Raw genomic sequence first — 20,447 nt, forward strand, 5'->3', positions numbered from 1 at the left:
CCAGATTTTGTTTTCTCAAGTGCACTAACTATGTCACATTCCAATGTTCTTCACATAGCAGCATATGTTCTAGTTATGGCTGCACCTCACTGATGAGGCCCAAAGAAAGCAGAAATGATCATCTGTGGTTGCCATGTTCCTCGTTCAGAGAAATATTGCCTGGTATTTCGGGGCTGGACTGATCTGTATAGGCAGGATCAGACTGATGTACTTCGGGAAAGTTCTCTTCTATGTAAGCACAAATGTGCAAAAGGAGACTGTTACCGGGTGGCAATTTGCAGAGGATAAGCTATGACCTGTTTGTGCCTGGTTGAGAACTTCTACTTTTTAATATATTAAATATGATTGTTGGGGTCTCCCTAATTATTACAGGGGAAACCAGACATGTACTCTCTGCCCAATGTGCCTAGAGGGATATGGCCGCACCTTACTTATGAGGTCCAAAGAAGGCAGAAACGATCATCTGGTGTTGCCATGTTCCTCATTCACAGAAAGATTGCCAGGTATTTTGGGGATGGACTGACCTGTAAAGGTGGTGGTTAGATGTTTTCCGTTCAACTGTAACAGTTAGCCAGAGCTCTGAGGTTGCAGAGTTAAATTAATTTTTTGTGGTGACTGACATGCAATTGTGTGAGAGCAGGGAGTGGTATTGTACAAAAAAAGCTCTTGTGATATGTTTCATTTTGCTCTTTTATTAGTCTAATATTATATTCAATTGCACTCAAAAGAACGTGTTCAGGGTGACTGACATGCAATTGCACAAAAGCAGGAAGTGGCATTGTACAAAAGAGCTCTTGTGCTATGTTACATTTTGCTCTTTTGTTATTCTAATATATTTTATCCTTCCTTCCATGTCTTCCCTTTATTTTTATACCTCCCTTTTATGTCTTTTCTTTTCTTCTAAACATTTTTCATACTGTAACCAGAAATTAAACATTCACATGTCACTTTATCTAAGGTACTGTATGTTTTAACTTAAAGGCTGTTATAGGGTGTAGATTTACAGACCCCTATCACCTAAATAGTATCCTATCTGTAATAATACCTCTATTTACTAATATATACCCTAGCAATACCACAAACCTTAAATTGTAACCACCAAAATAGACTATAGACCTAACCCAAACCTTCATCATCTGCTTCCTTCTCATATTAAATGGAAAAGACCATATTATGATCATGATCTAAACACCCACTAGATTGTTGCACTGTTACCTGCCATGCAGCTCTCCAGATGCCTAACTAGGTATCTATTTAACACATAAGGGCTGAATTATCATTTTCTTGCGGACATGATATGCTGTAGCGTAACATGTCCGCCAGACATTGCTGAATGCCGACAGCATACACTGTCGGCATTTAACATTGCACAAGTAGTTCTGGTGAACTGCTTGTGCAATGCCGCCCCCTGCAGATTTACGGCCAATCGGTTGCTAACAGAGGGTGTCAATCAGCCCGATCGTATAGCATCGGGCAGATTGATGTCCGCAGCCTCAGATTGGTTGGACCAGTTAAGGAGCAGCGGTCTTAAGACAGCTGTTTCATAACTGCTGTTTCCGGCGAGCCTGAAGGTTCTCATGGAAACAGGGACATCAGGGGCCATTCGGCCCATGATAAATCGGCCCCATAATATCATGGAAACAATGCAAATTTGTTAATTGAAGTAAAATGTAAACTTTTTTCTTAAATGCTCTGTCTGAATTACAAAAGAAAATGTGGGGATTTCATATCCCTTTACACTTTCATTTGTATACAATGTAAAGATACAATCTTACCTGCTTAAAATACATATGTATTTCAATGTATATTATATAATTGTGTTTATCAAGTTAATTTCCATTCTCTCTATATCTTGTTCCCTTCTCTCTACTCTCCTATTTCTATATATCTTTCATCCTCATGAAAGTTTTATGAATATATCAGAGTACCATTCCAGTAGTTTAGTGTAAACTTCTAAATAAAATTAAAGTATTATATACATTTAAAGTAATGCGTTTACATCAACTTGTATGAAGACAGAAGATACACTGCCAGGGGTTAATGACTTTATTTAGTTAGTTGATACAAAGGTGAAATAAATACTCATTTCCAAGCTATCAATCATCTACGTTTTGCATTTAAGATGTCAGGATTTTTATTCTATTTTTATTTTTTTAAACTGACACACATTCCACCAAAAAGGTAATGTAAAAATTCTTAAATAACAAAAAGAAAATAGGCAATGCCAGGCACTTTATTGTGCTTCACACTTCACCAAACAGCATTAACTTAGCTAACTGTCATCTTTTTTAAGGGATTAGTTGGAAACATAGAAATTGTTAAATAACACATTAAAACATACAGAACAAAATACACAATAAAGGGGAAAGCTTTCGGTTAGGCTATTAGATAATAGATATTCATTTTAAAAAAAAAGCCACATACTATAACAGGAATGGAAAAGTTAATAAAATTGTTATCTGGAGCCACACACTTAGGCATATTCGCTAATTATATTTTGCACTGAAACAAAAGCATTACAAGTTGAATCGTCTACCAATACACTCTTAAAATGTACCTAATATACCCCTCAGTCTAATGTTTCCTGCATGCATAAAATATCTTTTAGATAGAATTTTCTAATAGTTATCCACTGGCCAATTATATGCCTCTGTCTAAACAGAAAGCTAGGGAAAAAAAATATGTGGAATATTTCAACAGCCATTTATGAATTTGATTTATTGCGGTTTTATCTCATATTATTTCCAATAAAATGTCATATAGCATGCAAAATGGACACCGTAAAGATTTTGTCATGACAGATGCATACAAGTCAGTAGGTATGCATACAAAATGACAATCATTTTATAAAAAAAAAAATCCTGATATGAAAGCCTATTTTTTTTAGAATGAATCCATTGCTTTAAATTCGCTTAAGGCCTGAACTGGAGAGATGTGTTTTTTCTGAGACCCTCTTCTTACTCGGGTTTGATATTCTTCAGGTTTTTCTCTTTTTACAAGAGGTTTCTTTTCTGGTGCCTTCATCTTCCACGACACAACAGGTGAATTCACAGCAGCTGTACCATAAACCTTCTGATATTTAGTAGACGCCACGTAGGAGGCTTTCACTGTAAGCACTACAGCATTCATAAGGTTTTTTGCAGCTTGGATCAAGGAGGTTGCACTATCCAGCTGTGGGAAAATAACAAAGAAATATGGCTGTGTTAATACAATGACTAATATATATATATATTTGCAATTGTTCATCTCTTGCAGGAAGTACAATAAGATGATATTCAGACACTCAAGTAAGAACAAGCATAACTGAACAACTCAGTCACATGTGAAGCATAGTAGTACATTCTAGCAAGATAGAATATTTGTAATTATGGTTTTAATAATGTTTCAGAAGAGAAGATATACACCTCCTTGATCTCTATATTTATTATTCTGTGAGATACAGTCAAAGGTTTTCATTTATTCCACTAGATATATATTAGATATAGTTTCAGTTTAAGTTTCATAAAATAAACATATTTTTTAGAAATTATTATATATAATTATTATTATATTTATATATATATATGGATAGATAGATAGATAGATAGATAGATAGATAGATAGATAGATAGATAGATAGATACTGTATGTGTATATGTATATATATATATATATATATATATATATATATATATATATATATATATATATATATATATATATATATATATATATAATAACTTGCACCCGGTTTCTTCAATAGGAAGAAGGGGAGTATTCCCCGAAACGTCATTGAATAAATCTCCTGTTAATACAACAGGAGATTTATTCAATGACGTTTCGGGGAATACTCCCCTTCTTATTGAAGAAACCGGGTGCAAGTTATTTCTTTGGAGTGTGTTTAGAGACTCTGCACCGGCCATTGTTACCATACAGGGAGTGCTAAGGTTGTTTAAGATATATATATGTATATATACACATACTTTAAGGATTCTCCTATTTGTTTTATATATATATATATATATATATATATATATATATATATATATATATTGCACAGGTAATAAGTTGTGACTGATATGCATAGATAGAAAGATGATAGATAGATAGATAGATAGATAGATAGATAGACAGACAGAAAGACAGATGGATGGATAGATAGATGGTAAATAGATAGATATCGATAGATAAATATCGTATTTCTCTGTGTGTGCAATGGCCAATTTTATATCATTTTGAATATTTGTATTTTAGAAGAAACCTTTTAGAAGAAACCTTTAAGAAGAAACTTTTTAAACATCCAAACATATTGGGCTAGATGACGAGTGGCACGCCAACAAAAAGGGGTTTATGGAATCCACAGAGCTCTGGTTAACTGTGTTGCAAAACACATCAAACTTACTGTACAATACAAAGTACAATTACACTCATAATAACACCATCCAATAAAAATTACTTTTAAAAAAAACATTGCACAAAAACATTATAAGGGCTCAAAGATATTAGGTTTAAGGTGTTAGAAAAAAGGCAGATAAAGAGCTTTAACATAGATATAATACATATACATTTACCTGTTTAAATATATGTGTGTGTGTACATATGTATTTATTAACCTCTTAAGGACCAGCAACGTACCCTGTATGTCACTGGCCTTTTTTTGGGACTTGATTGTTTTATAGCGCGGTCTTGCCAACAGCGTTGAGACTGCTCTATTCCACAAAGCCTGCTGGAGGGAGGGCATTAATAGCGTGTACTTGCTAGACTTGTGCTATTATGTCCTGAAAAAACCCTTAACGACCAGTGACATACAGGGTACATTGTGGTCATTAAGGGGTTAAGTAATGTGTATATATGTATTTACAGAAATATATACACATAAATACACACATACAGTCATTTATAAAAGTGCATTGTAGCCCTTTGCAGCTAGTAGATGATAACAGGAAAAAACATATTTATGCAATATTCATATTTAATAAAGTGTTATACTGTGTATTTAGTGTAAACATTTTACATCCCAATGCTCTGCACATACCAGAATATGTTATATGTAATGTTAAATAGATATTAATATAAATATCTGTACCGATGAAATCAAATAACACCAAAGCACTGGAAAATCGCTTTCAAACGAAATAACCAATGAAAAACCTGGCATATAGCTTTGTACATCTCTTCTACTGGATTGGAATTAATTCCTATGTTAGTGAAAAAATATTTGCTTTCAAGTACAAGATTGATTTTTACCATTACGCCTTTGCATTATTCATAAACCAGTTACATTGCTTAAAATAATATATTCTCTAGTTCTATCAACTAAGCCTATATCGATCTATCTTTCTATCTATCTATCTATCTATCTATCTATCTATCTATTTTATTATCAGGTATTTGTAGAGCGCCAACAGGTTCTGCAGCGCTATGAAATGGGTGGTATATAAAATAAAGATTACAGGGATCAAATGGGGAGAGAGGGTCTATCTCTCCAAGATCAAAGAAAAAGTTGCACTCCAGAGTACAGTATTTTAGACAAGAAGTTAGAAACTTTATTAAAGCTCAATCGTTAGTAAAGTTTCAGGGCTCCTGATCCTTTATCAAGCTAAATAAACACAGTGCAAGACAAACTTTTAAACCTACACCCTTAAAACAATAGCCAATGTGACCAGCTGGGCGTGACTTTCTGCACTACATTTTTTTCTTTATTTTAACCCTCGCCCACATCTTTACACAATAGCATGCCCTAATAGAAAAACAACCTACACCATTTAAACATTATTCACCTATAAGAAATAATTAAATAGAAACAATTGCCATTAAATTAAGTCAATAAGATAGAATTCTCTCTTTTTAAGCGTGTGTAGGGCCCCCACTAACAATGTGAATAGGGACTTCAAAAGCTCCTGGATAATGGGGTTACATTTAAGTTGATTGGTAAAAAGTTATATGACTACTTAACACCTAAACATCCAACTATACTAGATTTTTATGGAGTCCCAAAATGTATAAAAACATTGAAAACGCATCCAGACATCCAATAGTAGATGGTAAAGGTTATGGGGCATATCTATCAAGCTCCGGATAGAGCTTGAGGCCCCATGTTTCTGGCGAGCCTGCAGGCTCACCAGAAACACCAGTTATGAAGCAGCGGTCTAAAGACCGCTGCTCCATAACCTGTCCTCCTGCTCTGAGCAGGCGGACAGACATCGCCGCAATTCAACCCGATCGAGTACGATCGGGTTGATTGACACCTCCCTGCTAGTGGACGATTGGCCGTGATTCTGCAGGGGGCGGCGTTGCACCAGCAGCTCTTGTGAGCTGCTGGTGCAATGCTGAATACGGAGAGCGTATTGCTCTCCGTATTCAGCGAGGTCTGGCAGACCTGATCCGCACTGTCGGATCAGGTCCGCCAGACTTTGAGAAATAGAAGCCAATATATTAAGTCCAGCAACACAATTTTTAGATAAAATCTTGTCCGCACTAGTTACTAAATGTAGATCTTTTGTTAAAGATACTCTGTCCTTTATTGAAAAACTCAAAAAGCTTAAAGACCTAGGGAATAATATACTTCTCTCTACTTGTGATGTTACATCTTTATATACAGTTATCCCCCACCAAATTGGAATCGCCAGTATCAAAAGGGCATTTAAGTAAAGTGGTAGTTACAGTGATCAACATGTGATTATTATTTTTTTAGGTTATTTGAATTAATCCTGACTAGCAACTACATTCTCTACAATGGGAAATTTTATATGCAAGAAACTTGAAAAAACAATGGGGTCAAATGTGGCCCCAACTTGCCTGTTTGGTGATGATACCATTAAGTAGAGGATAGCGAAGGCTCGTCCTTTGTTTCAGAAACATAGGCCTCTATTTATCAAGGTCTGTCGGACCTGATCCGACAGTGTGGATCAGGTCCGACAGACCTCGCTGAATATGGCGAGCAATGCGCTCGCCGTATTCAGCATTGCACCAGCAGCTCACAAGAGCTGCTGGTGCAACGTCCCCCCCCCCTAGCAGGGGGGTGTCAATCAACCCGATCGTACTCAATCGGGTTGATTTCCGGCGATGTCTGTCCGACCTGCTCAGAGCAGGCGGACAGGTTATGGATAAGTGGTATTTGTGACCGCTGCTTCATAACTGCTGTTTCTGGCGAGCCTGCCATTCGAAGCTTGATAAATATGCCCCATTATCTGGTGTGGTTCCGCTATATAGATTATTTATTCTTTTTTTTTTGGTTCAGACAGACACATTCAGGTGAATTGTACATAAAATGTAACATGTGCTCTCGTTTGCTGCATAGCGAATCAAATAAGAGGAGGTGAATCCGCATAGCGCTATTATATGGGGCTCGTATCGATCAAAACATTTATAAAGCTTTACATTAATACAGATATATAAAAATAATAAGGAAAACATATATATCATCAACAACTAGCTCAGAAATCAGTATAATGTTATGTGTATTCAAAGATACGCGGTTTCATATCAGGACTGTGCATGCGATGAAGTTAAAAAGTGCAATGATGACGTATAATCACACCCATATCCTTTAGCAAATCAAAGAAAACAGTGTGGTCACACATTGTGCTCTCAAATATGAGACTCGCGTGAATAAATCCACAGTCTTGCGCAATTGCTATATGAGGACGTCAAGGATCTATAAATGTTTGCTATACTACATTTCATGTATAATTTGCGATTTTAACTTCGTTATAAATATATTTGTTTTTATAAGCTACGCTCTGGTCTGTGATTATTAAGGTCTTGAGTTGCTCTATTCCCTCATTTTTGAGTCCTTCATTCACTTTGAGGTTATCTGAATGTGGGCTGCATCTCTGCAGCAACTTTTAGCAGTATTTAATTAGGAGTTGGTAACTTATGCACTATTTTAATTTTGGTCAAGTGGAGTCAAATCGTTCAAGACACACAGAAATTTATTCTACTTTAACTGAGAAGTTAGCTTTCTGGACAGCTTGAATGGTCCAGACTGTTTGTGCAGCACTATTTCAGTGCTTAACATCTTGTGAGTAGAATTAATTATAATCGCATACTTTTGTTTTTTGAAGTGCCACACCATTTGGGGCGCCCTTTTACTTGATGTTTTTAGACTATCCTAGCGGTTTGTGTTTCACATCTTTTGAAGTGTTGACAGCCGGAAGATCATTTTAGGATCACCTGTTCAGTACTACTTCTACAACCAACCGAGACAGTGGGACTAAAAGATTGTTGCCCATATTCTTTGGCGCATCTATTCTATAAATACTTGTTGTTCTATTTGTACTAAGTATTTTATAGTTTTTCACTTCTGTGGCAGTTAGATGACACCACTTCTTAACATGTGTCAAAAAGGCTTGCATCAGCAAGCCTATCATGCAAAAATTCCAAAGAAGCATCCACTGCTTGATAACTTGAGTCCACATTCAGATGCATTTATGTTTCAATATAAAATAGCACACAATATCCCCAAACTATTCATATTTAGTTAATACAATGACAAGGCTCTAAGTTGACTAATAAAGTTCAACTTAAACACTACTGACCTCTCTAAACTTTGTGAATATAGGGTACAAATAATTATATAAAAGTCTTTCAACTTTTTTTCTCATAAATAATTGGACTGTTCTAGTACACATAAAACAAACACATGATTAATGGAAAAACAGAACAAAGGAGCTAAATCAAAAGACAAAATGACAGGCCAGAATAAACAGAAATATCTTGTGTAATCCGTTTCTGCTAAACTGGTAAACAACTTATTGTAAAATAGAAAAAAAAATCCCTCTAAGAAGAAGGTGTTTCAATTATCAACCTAATTGGCTGCTTTTGATAGATTCAATCTTACTTAAATTCAAATTTGTTATTGCAGTCTATAAAATTCATTCTTCAGTGATATCCAGCTTTAGCTGCCTGCTTCACAAATGCATCCTAATTACTTTGCACAAAAGAATTAAAAAGGAATAATTCTCCTATAGATACTAGTTTATATAAGCAGCAAAAGCTCCAAATCTCTGAAAGCAAACTGTTTTTTAGTAATTAAAGAATTAAAACCAACATAAAAATACAGGAACCTTGTGTTAATTTTATAAGTAAGTTGCCACCTACAGTCTGTATACATCGTACATATATACATGGTTAGGTAGAATGTACAGTATGGGAGTGAGTTGTCTGTACTTTGTCTGTTACTGCTTGTCTGTATTTATTTAGGATTCTTACCTTATGTAACCCATAGGCTTATGCCATGCATGGATTTTAATGATATTCTATTCTGCAAAGAAATGCTTTTCAAAAGGCTTCACAATTCTTTTAACCCATTGGATCCACATGAAGAAAGCTTAAATGTGGATTAATATGTCACTTGACATTCATTTAAAGAAAAGGTGAACATAAAGGTGAAAATGTGGAGATATGGCAGTGTGAGGGAGAAGTAGGAGTCATGGCAGTAGGAGGGGGGAGTCATGGTGTTGTTGGCAGCATGAGTGATCCAGTAGGTTGGCCTAGGTCAATGTCATTGAGGTCTGTGAATATGTCAATATGGTTTGAGGCAGGGTTGTGGCAGTCTGTTGTCATGACTACCAGTTTAAGGTGGATACTGCAGAAAGGGTTTATACATACATAGTTGGGAGCTCACATAAATAGCAACAAATCATATCATACATATTAAAGAGCACTATTTAAACATGATTTTTTCTATTGCCAGCTGTTTTATTGTCATTGGTTCTTACATTTAGGTTCTCATATTGAGTCATTTTATTTAAAACTTAATAAAAAGTGATATTGCTTCACAATGTTTCCTTCAATATCTCGTGCACTCAAAGAAGTGATGCATGACCAACTGGAGGTATTGATGAGATTTCCGATATAGTAGAAATCCAAACAAGTTTTTTAGAGTCCCAATATCTACCATTACAATTACTAATATTGGCTTAGATTCTAATATTTCCAAATTTTTGTTCAATAACGGGAAAATAGAATCAGATCATTTATTTTGTATCAAAATGATCACAATCATACCAAGTCAAACACAGTCAAGCTTGATACCTCCCTCAATATTGGATCTTCATTACCCCACAATGGCACCATTAAAGACTGTTAATGTCTGTTGATTATTGAAAACCAAATCTATGCATGAAAAAATACATTGCTGTCCGGGCTCTCACCAATAACCAGGCTACCAATCATAATTCTGCTGGTCCAGTATTCTCTTTTTTCCTGGCATTCTCTGACTGCTTGTGACAACTGACATTGCTATTATTGCGATGGGGACATTAATCTTGTTTTTTGAGTCTGATCATGCCAGATCTGCTGCCGATACCATTATTATTTTTTCTCTGTGTGTTATCATTCTATCTCTAGATGTAGAGTATTTGTGAAGTGATTGTTGAATTTGTTGTGTTCCTTTTGCTGTCAATATTTAGTTGATTGTGATTGTACTCAATACTGTCCGTTCATCATACGAATGCACAAAACAATCAAAACCCAAGAGCCTTAACACATGCTTTATCTGATCAGTGCTCAGTTGTATATCCCTTGCTTCCTTATCAAACCCTCTTCCGTGAAGGTGATAATGTGGAATAATAAGGAGGAGTGCTGTATCAAAAACATATCCATAAAATTGTATACCAAAATTAGCATCATAAAAAAATGTTTTTCTTAAGGAGTATTGCTGAAAAAGATTCAGTGAACTGACAGCAAGTAAATTCCTGTTTGACTTCATTCTGCATAATGTCATCGTAAAATGTAAAAGATTTTACAAATGGGAAAGTTGGATTGGCTCCATATGTTGCAGTAATTTTTTTAGAATTTGAAGCTGTTTTATTTGCTTATCTTTTATAGGAAAACTAAAAAGATAGATAGTAACAATATAAATGTAATTCATGACAATCCAAAAGATAAGCTTGAAATATGTCACATAATGTAACTCAGAGAATTTCTAAAGACATTAGATATGTCCCTTTTGAGAGGACATATCTTTGAATCTATAAAAGACTTGAATAAAGTGGATCTGCAAAGTAATTAGATAAATATAGTGAGATATGATACTGTGACACATGTTTGAGGTTTAATTTTAAAGATAAGTGCCCTTGGCAATTATAGAAAATGTTGCCTTCTGTTTAGACCTCTATTAAAGGGTCATTATTATAATTCTGCATATACATATTACATATCACTACAACTCCATAAAAAAAAAATCATTTAAAACTGTCATTTTATTAGCAAACTTACAGTCCTGGTACAAACTACTTTAAATATTTTAGGGTGTTGTTATCATGCAGGGGGACATTTTATATATTATTGTGCATCCAATAATATTAAACAGTCATCAATTTGTTACTATATTTTTCTTTCACATTATGGGCTAGATTACAAGTGGTGCACAACTGATCCTAAGTGCCATCATGCACTAAGAAAAGAGCACCATCTGGTATTAAAAGTGAATGATAAAAAAGGTTTTCCAGAAAACCTTAATGCAGCTTTGTGTGTGGGTGTCTATGTGTGTGTATGTGTATATAAGTGCATTGGTGCATTAGCATAGCCAGTGGCGGCTCATGGGTTATTCAAATGGGGGTTCACAATACATAAATTAGGAAAATTAAATTTACATTTACGACGTAACGTACAGGGTAAAATACATTTCTGTTTTGGTCAGATGGGATTATCTTTCGGAAGTCTTGAAAGTTTCTGGTTTTTCCAGCACTGTTTATTTCTGCTATCCAAGTCCTATATTCTTCACCATATGCAAAGGTTAGAGGCACAGGATTCTGTTCTCCAGATATAACAATCTCTAATGGCACGAGGCAGGGATGCCCCTTCTCTCCTATTATATTTGCCTTAGTAATAGATGGAAGCCTTTGCCCAGGCTGTTAGGAACTCTCCACAGATATCTGGGGTCCCTTTTGGCACCCAAGATGATTGAATTGTATTATTTGCAGACAATGTTACTCTTTGTCAGGTAAGTGGTGAGGACTTTGTAAAAGTATACATATCTCATACAGATTAATATTTCACTTAGCCTCTAGATTCTTCCTAAAGCCTGTAATTAGTGTCTGGATTCTGGATGAAGGTATTTTGGACCATTCCTCCTTGCAAAACATCTCCAGTTCAGTTAGGTTTGATGGTTTCCAAGCATGGACAGCCCGCTTCAAATCACACCACAGATTTTCAATGATATTCAGGTCTGGGGACTGGGATGGCCATTCCAGAACATTGTACTTGTTCCTCTGCATAAATTCTAGAGTAGATTTTGAGCAGTGTTTTTGGTTGTTGTCTTGTTGAAATATCCAGCCCTGGCATAACTTCAACTTTGTGACTGATTCCTCAACATTATTCTCAAGTATCTGCTGATATTGAGTGGAATCCATGTGACCCTCAACTTTAAAAAGATTCCCAGTACCGGCACTGGCCACACAGCCCCAAAGTATGATGGAACATTCAGCAAATTTTACTGTGGGTAGCAAGTGTTTGTCTTGGAATGCTGTGTTCTTTTGCCCCCATGCATAACACCCCTTGCTATGACCAAATAACTTCATCTTTGTTTCATCAGTCCACAGCACCTTCTTCCAAAATGAAGCTGGCTTGTCCAAATGTGCGTTTGCATACCTCAAGCGACTTTGTGTGATATGTGTGCCGAAAAGACTTCTTCCACATCACTTTCCCATACAGCTTCTCCTTGTGCAAATTGTGCTGAATTGTTGAATGCTGTACAGTGACACCATCTGCAGCAAGATAATGTTGTAGGTCTTTGGAGGTGGTATGTTGGCTGTTTTTGACCATTCTCACCATCCTTTGACTTTGCCTCTCTGATATTTTACTTGACCTGCCACTTCTGGCATTAACAAGAACTGTCCCTGTGGTGTTCCATATCCTCACTATCGCCTAGATTTGGAGTTTTGCGTTAGAAGGGGTGCGTTAGCTACGCATGCTTTTTTTCTCCCGCACCTTTTAAATACCGCTGGTATTTAGAGTTCACAGAAGGGCTGCATTATGCTCCAAAAAGGGAGCGTAGAGCATAATTTACCGACACTGCAACTCTAAATGCCAGCGGTGCTTACGGACGCGGCCAGCTTAAAAAACGTGCTCATGCACGATTCCCCCATAGGAAACAATGGGGCAGTTTGAGCTGAAAAAAAACCTAGCACCTGCAAAAAAGCAGCGTTCAGCTCCTAACGCAGCCCCATTGTTTCCTATGGGGAGACACTCCCTAAGTCTGCACCTAACACCCTACCATGTACCCCGAGTCTAAACACCCCTAACCTTACACTTATTAACCCCTAATCTGCCGACCTCGATATCGCTGACCCCTGCATATTATTAGTAACCCCTAATCTGCCGCTCCGTACACCGCCGCCACCTACGTTATCCCTATGTACCCCTAATCTGCTGCCCCTAACACCGCCGACCCCTATATTATATTTATTAACCCCTAATCTGCCCCCCTCAACGTCGCCGACACCTACCTACACTTATTAACCCCTAATCTGCCGACCGGACCTCGCCGCTACTATAATAAAGATATTAACCCCTAATCCGCCTCACTACCGCCTCGATAACCTATAATAAATAGTATTAACCCCTAATCTGTCCTCCCTAACATCGCCGACACCCAACTTCAAGTATTAACCCCTAATCTACCGACCGGACCTCACCGCTACTATAATAAATGTATTAACCCCTAAAGCTAACTCTAACCCTAACACCCCCCTAAGTTAAATATAATTTAAATCTAACGAAATAAATTAACTCTTATTAAATAAATTATTCCTATTTAAAGCTAAATACTTACCTGTAAAATAAAACCCTAATATAGCTACAATATAACAAATAATTACATTGTAGCTATTTTAGGATTTATATTTATTTTACAGGCAACTTTGTAATTATTAAAACCAGGTACAATAGCTATTAAATAGTTAATAACTATTTAATAGCTACCTAGTTAAAATAATTACAAAATTACCTGTAAAATAAATCCTAACCTAAGTTACAATTAAACCTAACACTACACTAGCAATAAATTAATTAAATAAAATACCTACAATTATCTACAATTAAACCTAACACTACACTATCAATAAATTAATTAAATCCAATACCTACAAATAAACACAATTAAATAAACTAACTAAAGTACAAAAAATAAAAAAGAACTAAGTTAGAAAAATAAAAAAATATTTACAAACATTAGAAAAATATTACAACAATTTTAAACTAATTACACCTACTCTAAGCCCCCTAATAAAATAACAAAGCCCCCCAAAATAAAAAAATGCCCTACCCTATTCTAAAATTAAAATAGAAACGCTCTTTTACCTTACCAGCCCTTAAAAGGGCCTTTTGCGGGGCATGCCCCAAAGAAAACAGCTCTTTTGCCTGTAAAAAAACCCACAATACCACCCCCCAACATTACAACCCACCACCCACATACCCCAAATCTAACCCAAACCCCCCTTAAATAAACCTAACACTAAGCCCCTGAAGATCTTCCTACCTTATCTTCACCACACCGGGTATCACAGATCCGTCCAGGCTCCGATGTCTTGATCCAAGCCCAAGCGGGGGACTGAAGACATCCATCCTTCGGCTGAATTCTTGATCCAAGCGGCGGCTGAAGAAGTCCATCTTCGGGCAGAAGTCTTCATCCTATCCGGGCAGAAGAGGACATCCGGACCGGCAAACATATTCATCCAAGCGGCATCTTCTATGTTCTTCCATCTGATGACGAGCGGCTCCATCTTCAAGACCTCCGGCGCGGATCCATCCTCTTCTTCCGACGACTAGGATTCTATCAGCCAATCGGAATTAAGGTAGGAAAATTCTGATTGGCTGATGGAATCAGCCAATCAGATTCAAGTTCAATCCGATTGGCTGATCCAATCAGCCAATCAGATTGAGCTCGCATTCTATTGGCTGTTCCGATCAGCCAATAGAATGTGAGCTCAATCTGATTGGCTGATCCAATCAGCCAATCGGATTGAACTTGAATCTGATTGGCTGATTCCATCAGCCAATCAGAATTTTCCTACCTTAATTCCGATTGGCTGATAGAATCCTATCAGCCAATCGGAATTTGAGGGACGCTATCTTGGATGACGTCCCTTAAAGGAACCTTCATTCATCGTCTAGTCATCGGAAGAAGAGGATGGATCCGTGCCGGAGGTCTTGAAGATGGAGCCGCTCGTCATCGGATGGAAGAACATAGAAGATGCCGCTTGGATGAATATGTTTGCCGGTCCGGATGTCCTCTTCTGCCCGGATAGGATGAAGACTTCTGCCCGAAGATGGACTTCTTCACCCGCCGCTTGGATCAAGACTTCAGCCGGAGGATGGACGTCTTCAGCCCCCCGCTTGGGCTTGGATCAAGACATCGGAGCCTGGACGGATCGGTGATACCCGGTGTGGTGAAGATAAGGTAGGAAGATCTTCAGGGGCTTAGTGTTAGGTTTATTTAAGGGGGGTTTGGGTTAGATTAGGGGTATGTGGGAGGGGGGTTGTAATGTTAGGGGGTGGTATTGTGTTTTTTTTTACAGGCAAAAGAGCTGTTTTCTTTGGGGCATGCCCCGCAAAAGGCCATTTTAAGGGCTGGTAAGGTAAAAAGAGCTTTTCTATTTTAATTTTAGAATAGGGTAGGGCATTTTTTTATTTTGGGGGGCTTTGTTATTTTATTAGGGGGCTTAGAGTAGGTGTAATTAGTTTAAAATTGTTGTACTATTTTTCTAATGTTTGTAAATATTTTTTTATTTTTTGTACTTTAGTTAGTTTCTTTAATTGTATTTATTTGTAGGTATTGTATTTAATTAATTTATTGATAGTGTAGTGTTAGGTTTAATTGTAGATAATTGTAGGTATTTTATTTAATTAATTTATTGATAGTGTAGTGTTAGGTTTAATTGTAACTTAGGTTAGGATTTATTTTACAGGTAATTTTGTAATTATTTTAACTAGGTAGCTATTAAATAGTTATTAACTATTTAATAGCTATTGTACCTGGTTAAAATAATTACAAAGTTGCCTGTAAAATAAATATAAATCCTAAAATAGCTACAATGTAATTATTCGTTATATTGTAGCTATATTAGGCCTAGATTTGGAGTTTGGCGTTAGCCGTGAAAACCAGCGTTAGAGGCTCCTAACACTGGTTTTAGGCGAACTCCGGTATTTGGAGTCAGTCAAAAAAGGGTCTAACGCTCACTTTTCAGCCGCGACTTTTCCATACCGCAGATCCCCTTACGTCAATTGCGTATCCTATCTTTTCAATGGGATCTTTCTAACTCCGGTATTTAGAGTCGTGTCTGAAGTGAGCGTTAAAAAAGACAAAACTCCAGCCGCAGAAAAAAGTCAGTAGTTAAGAGCTTTTTGGGCTAATGCCGGTTCATAAAGCTCTTAATTACTGTACTCTAAAGTACACTAACACCCATAAACTACCTATGTACCCCTAAACCGAGGTCCCCCCACATCGCCGCCACTCGATTAATTTTTTTTAACCCCTAATCTGCCGACCGCCAACTACGTTATACTTATGTACCCCTAATCTGCTGCCCCTAACACCGCCGACCCCTATATAATATTTATTAACCCCTTATCTGCCGCCCTCAACGTCGCCTCCACCTGCCTACACTTATTAACCCCTAATCTGCCAAGCGGACCGCACCGCTATTATAATAAAGTTATTAACCCCTAATCTGCCTCACTAACCCTATAATAAATAGTATTAACCCCTAATCTGCCCTCCCTAACATCGCCGACACCTAACTTCAAACATTAACCCCTAATCTGCCGACCAGAGCTCAGCGCTATTCTAATAAATGTATTAACCCCTAAAGCTAAGTCTAACCCTAACACTAACACCCCCCTAAGTTAAATATAATTTTAATCTAACGAAATTAATTAACTCTTATTAAATAAATTATTCCTATTTAAAGCTACATACTTACCTGTAAAATAAATCCTAATATAGCTACAATATAAATTATCATTACATTGTAGCTATTTTAGGATTAATATTTATTTTACAGGCAACTTTGTAATTATTTTAACCATGTACAATAGCTATTAAATAGTTAAGAACTATTTAATAGCTACCTAGTTAAGATAATTACAAATTTACCTGTAAAATAAATCCTAACCTAAGTTACAATTAAACCTAACACTACACTAGCAATAAATAAATTAAATAAAATACCTACAATTACCTACAATTAAACCTAACACTACACTATCAATAAATTAATTAAATACAATATGTACAAATAACTACAATGAAATAAACTAACTAAAGTACAAAAAATAAAAAAGAACTAAGTTACAAAAAATAAAAAAATATTTACAAACATAAGAAAAATATTACAACAATTTTAAACTAATTACACCTACTCTAAGCCCCCTAATAAAATAACAAAGACCCCCAAAATAAAAAATGCCCTACCCTATTCTAAATTACTAAAGTTCAAAGCTCTTTTACCTTACCAGCCCTGAACAGGGCCCTTTGCGGGACATGCCCCAAGAAGTTCAGCTCTTTTTCCTGTAAAAAAAAAACATACAATACCCCCCCCAACATTACAACCCACCACCCACATACCCCTAATCTAACCCAAACCCCCTTAAATAAACCTAACACTAAGCCCCTGAAGATCATCCTACCTTGTCTTCACCTCACCAGGTATCACCGATCCGTCCTGGCTCCAAAATCTTCATCCAACCCAAGCAGGGGCTAGACATCCATCATCCGGTGGCTGAAGAGGTCCAGAAGAGGCTCCAAAGTCTTCATCCTATCCGGGAAGAAGAGTAGATCCGGACCGGCAACCATCATCTTCCAAGCGGCATCTTCTATCTTCATCCGATGAGGACCGGCTCCATCCTGAAGACCTCCGACGCGGACCCATCTTCATCCGGCGACGTCCAACTGAAGAATGACGGTTCCTTTAAGGGACGTCATCCAAGATGGCATCCCTCGAATTCCGATTGGCTGATAGGATTCTATCAGCCAATTGTATTAAGGTAGGAATATTCTGATTGGCTGATGGAATCAGCCAATCAGAATCAAGTTCAATCCGATTGGCTGATCCAATCAGCCAATCAGATTGAGCTCGCATTCTATTGGCTGTTCCGATCAGATTGTATTTAATTAATTTATTGATAGTGTAGTGTTAGGTTTAATTGTAGGTAATTGTAGGTATTTTATTTAATTTATTTATTGCTAGTGTAGTGTTAGGTTTAATTGTAACTTAGGTTAGGATTTATTTTACAGGTAAATTTGTAATTATTTTAACTAGGTAGCTATTAAATAGTTCTTTACTATTTAATAGCTATTGTACCTGGTTAAAATAATTACAAAGTTGCCTGTAAAATAAATATTAATCCTAAAATAGCTACAATGTAATGATAATTTATATTGTAGCTATATTAGGATTTATTTTACAGGTAAGTATTTAGCTTTAAATAGGAATAATTTATTTAATAAGAGTTAATTAATTTCGTTAGATTAAAATTATATTTAATTTAGGGGGGTGTTAGTGTTAGGGTTAGACTTAGCTTTAGGGGTTAATACATTTATTAGAATAGCGGTGAGCTTCGGTCGGCAGATTAGGGGTTAATGTTTGAAGTTAGGTGTCGGCGATGTTAGGGAGCGCAGATTAGGGGTTTATACTATTTATTATAGGGTTAGTGAGGCGGATTAGGGGTTAATAACTTTATTATAATAGCGGTGCGGTCCGCATGGCAGATTAGGGGTTAATAAGTGTAGGCAGGTGGAGGCGACGTTGAGGGCGGCAGATTAGGGGTTAATAAATATAATATAGGGGTCGGCGGTGTTCGGGGCAGCAGATTAGGGGTACATAGGGATAATGTAAGTAGCAGCAGTTTACGGAGCGGCAGATTAGGGGTTAAAAATAATATGCAGGGGTCAGCGATAGCGGGGGCGGCAGATTAGGGGTTAATAAGTGTAAGGTTAGGGGTGTTTAGACTCGGGGTACATGTTAGAGTGTTAGGTGCAGACGTAGGAAGTGTTTACGCATAGCAAACAATGGGGCTGCGTTAGGAGCTGAACGCGGCTTTTTTGCAGGTGTTAGGTTTTTTTTCAGCTCAAACAGCCCCATTGTTTCCTATGGGGGAATTGTGCACGTGCACGTTTTTGAGGCTGGCCACGTCCGTAAGCAACTCTGGTATCGAGAGTTGGAGTGGCGTTAAAAATGCTCTACGCTCCTTTTTTGGAGCCTAAAGCTGACATTATATGGACTCTCAATACCAGAGTTATTTTAAAGGTGCAGTCAGAAAAAAGCCGGCGTTAGCTACGCGGGTCCTTACCGACAAAACTCAAAATCTAGCCGTTAGGAATTATTTTACAGGTAAGTATTTAGCTTTAAATAGGAATAATTTATTTAATAAGAGTTAATTTATTTCGTTAGATTTAAATTATATTTAACTTAGGGGGGTGTTAGGGTTAGAGTTAGCTTTAGGGGTTAATACATTTATTAGAGTAGCGGTGAGGTCCGGTCGGTAGATTAGGGGTTAATACTTGAAGTTAGGTGTCGGCGATGTTAGGGAGGACAGATTAGGGGTTAATACTATTTATTATAGGGTTATTGAGGCGGCAGTGAGGCGGATTAGGGGTTAATAACTTTATTATAGTAGCGGTGAGGTCCGGTCGGCAGATTAGGGGTTAATAATTGTAGGTAAGGTAGCAACGACGTTGGGGGGGCAGATTAGGGGTTAATAAATATAATATAGGGGTCGGCGGTGTTAGGGGCAGCAGATTAGGGGTACATAGGGATAATGTAGGTTGCGGCAGTGTGCGGTCGGCAGATTAGGGGTTAGAAAAATGTAATACAGTGGTGGCGATGTGGGGGGACCTCGGTTTAGGGGTACATAGGTAGTTTATGGGTGTTAGTGTACTGTAGAGCACAGTAGTTAAGAGCTTTATGAACCGGCGTTAGCCCGGAAAGCTCTTAACTCCTGTTTTTTTTCTGTGGCTGGAGCTTTGTCGTTAGATTTCTAACGCTCACTTCAGCCAAGACTCTAAATACCGGCGTTAGAAAGATCCCATTGAAAAGATAGGATACGCAATTGGCGTAGGGGGATCTGCGGTATGGAAAAGTCGCGGCTGCAAAGTGAGCGTTAGACCCTTTAATGACTGACTCTAAATACCAGTGTGCGGTAAAAACCAGTGTTAGGACCCCCTAATGCTGGTTTTGACGGCTAACACAGAACTCTAAATCTAGGCGTATGTTCACTATGTTCCTCACAGTGGACACTGACAGATGAAATCTCTGCAATAGCTTTTTGTAGCCTTCCTCTAAACCATGATGTTGAACAATCTTTGTTTTCAGGTCATTTGAGAGTTGTTTTGAGGCCCCCATGTTACCACTCTTCAGAGGAGAGTCAAAGAGAACAACTTGCAATTGGCCACCTTAAATACCTTTTCTCATGATTGGATGCACTTGTCTATGAAGTTCAAGGCTTAATGGGCTCACCAAACC

The 20,447-nt window shown here is 37.2% G+C and overlaps 1 protein-coding gene across 1 annotated transcript in view; it reads right to left on the minus strand.

Moving 5' to 3' along the window:
* Positions 1-2,031: 2,031 nt before the first annotated feature.
* Positions 2,032-20,447, minus strand: part of LOC128647573 (catenin alpha-2) — an 887,157-nt gene continuing 868,741 nt past the window's right edge. The window contains exon 13 of the mRNA XM_053700329.1: positions 2,032-3,171. Coding sequence (XP_053556304.1) covers positions 2,884-3,171 — 288 coding nt within the window. The 3' untranslated portion in view covers positions 2,032-2,883. The remainder of the gene's footprint in view (positions 3,172-20,447) is intronic.

Source organism: Bombina bombina, chromosome 2 (genome assembly GCF_027579735.1).
Source record: "Bombina bombina isolate aBomBom1 chromosome 2, aBomBom1.pri, whole genome shotgun sequence".
Taxonomy (NCBI): Eukaryota; Metazoa; Chordata; class Amphibia; order Anura; family Bombinatoridae; genus Bombina; species Bombina bombina.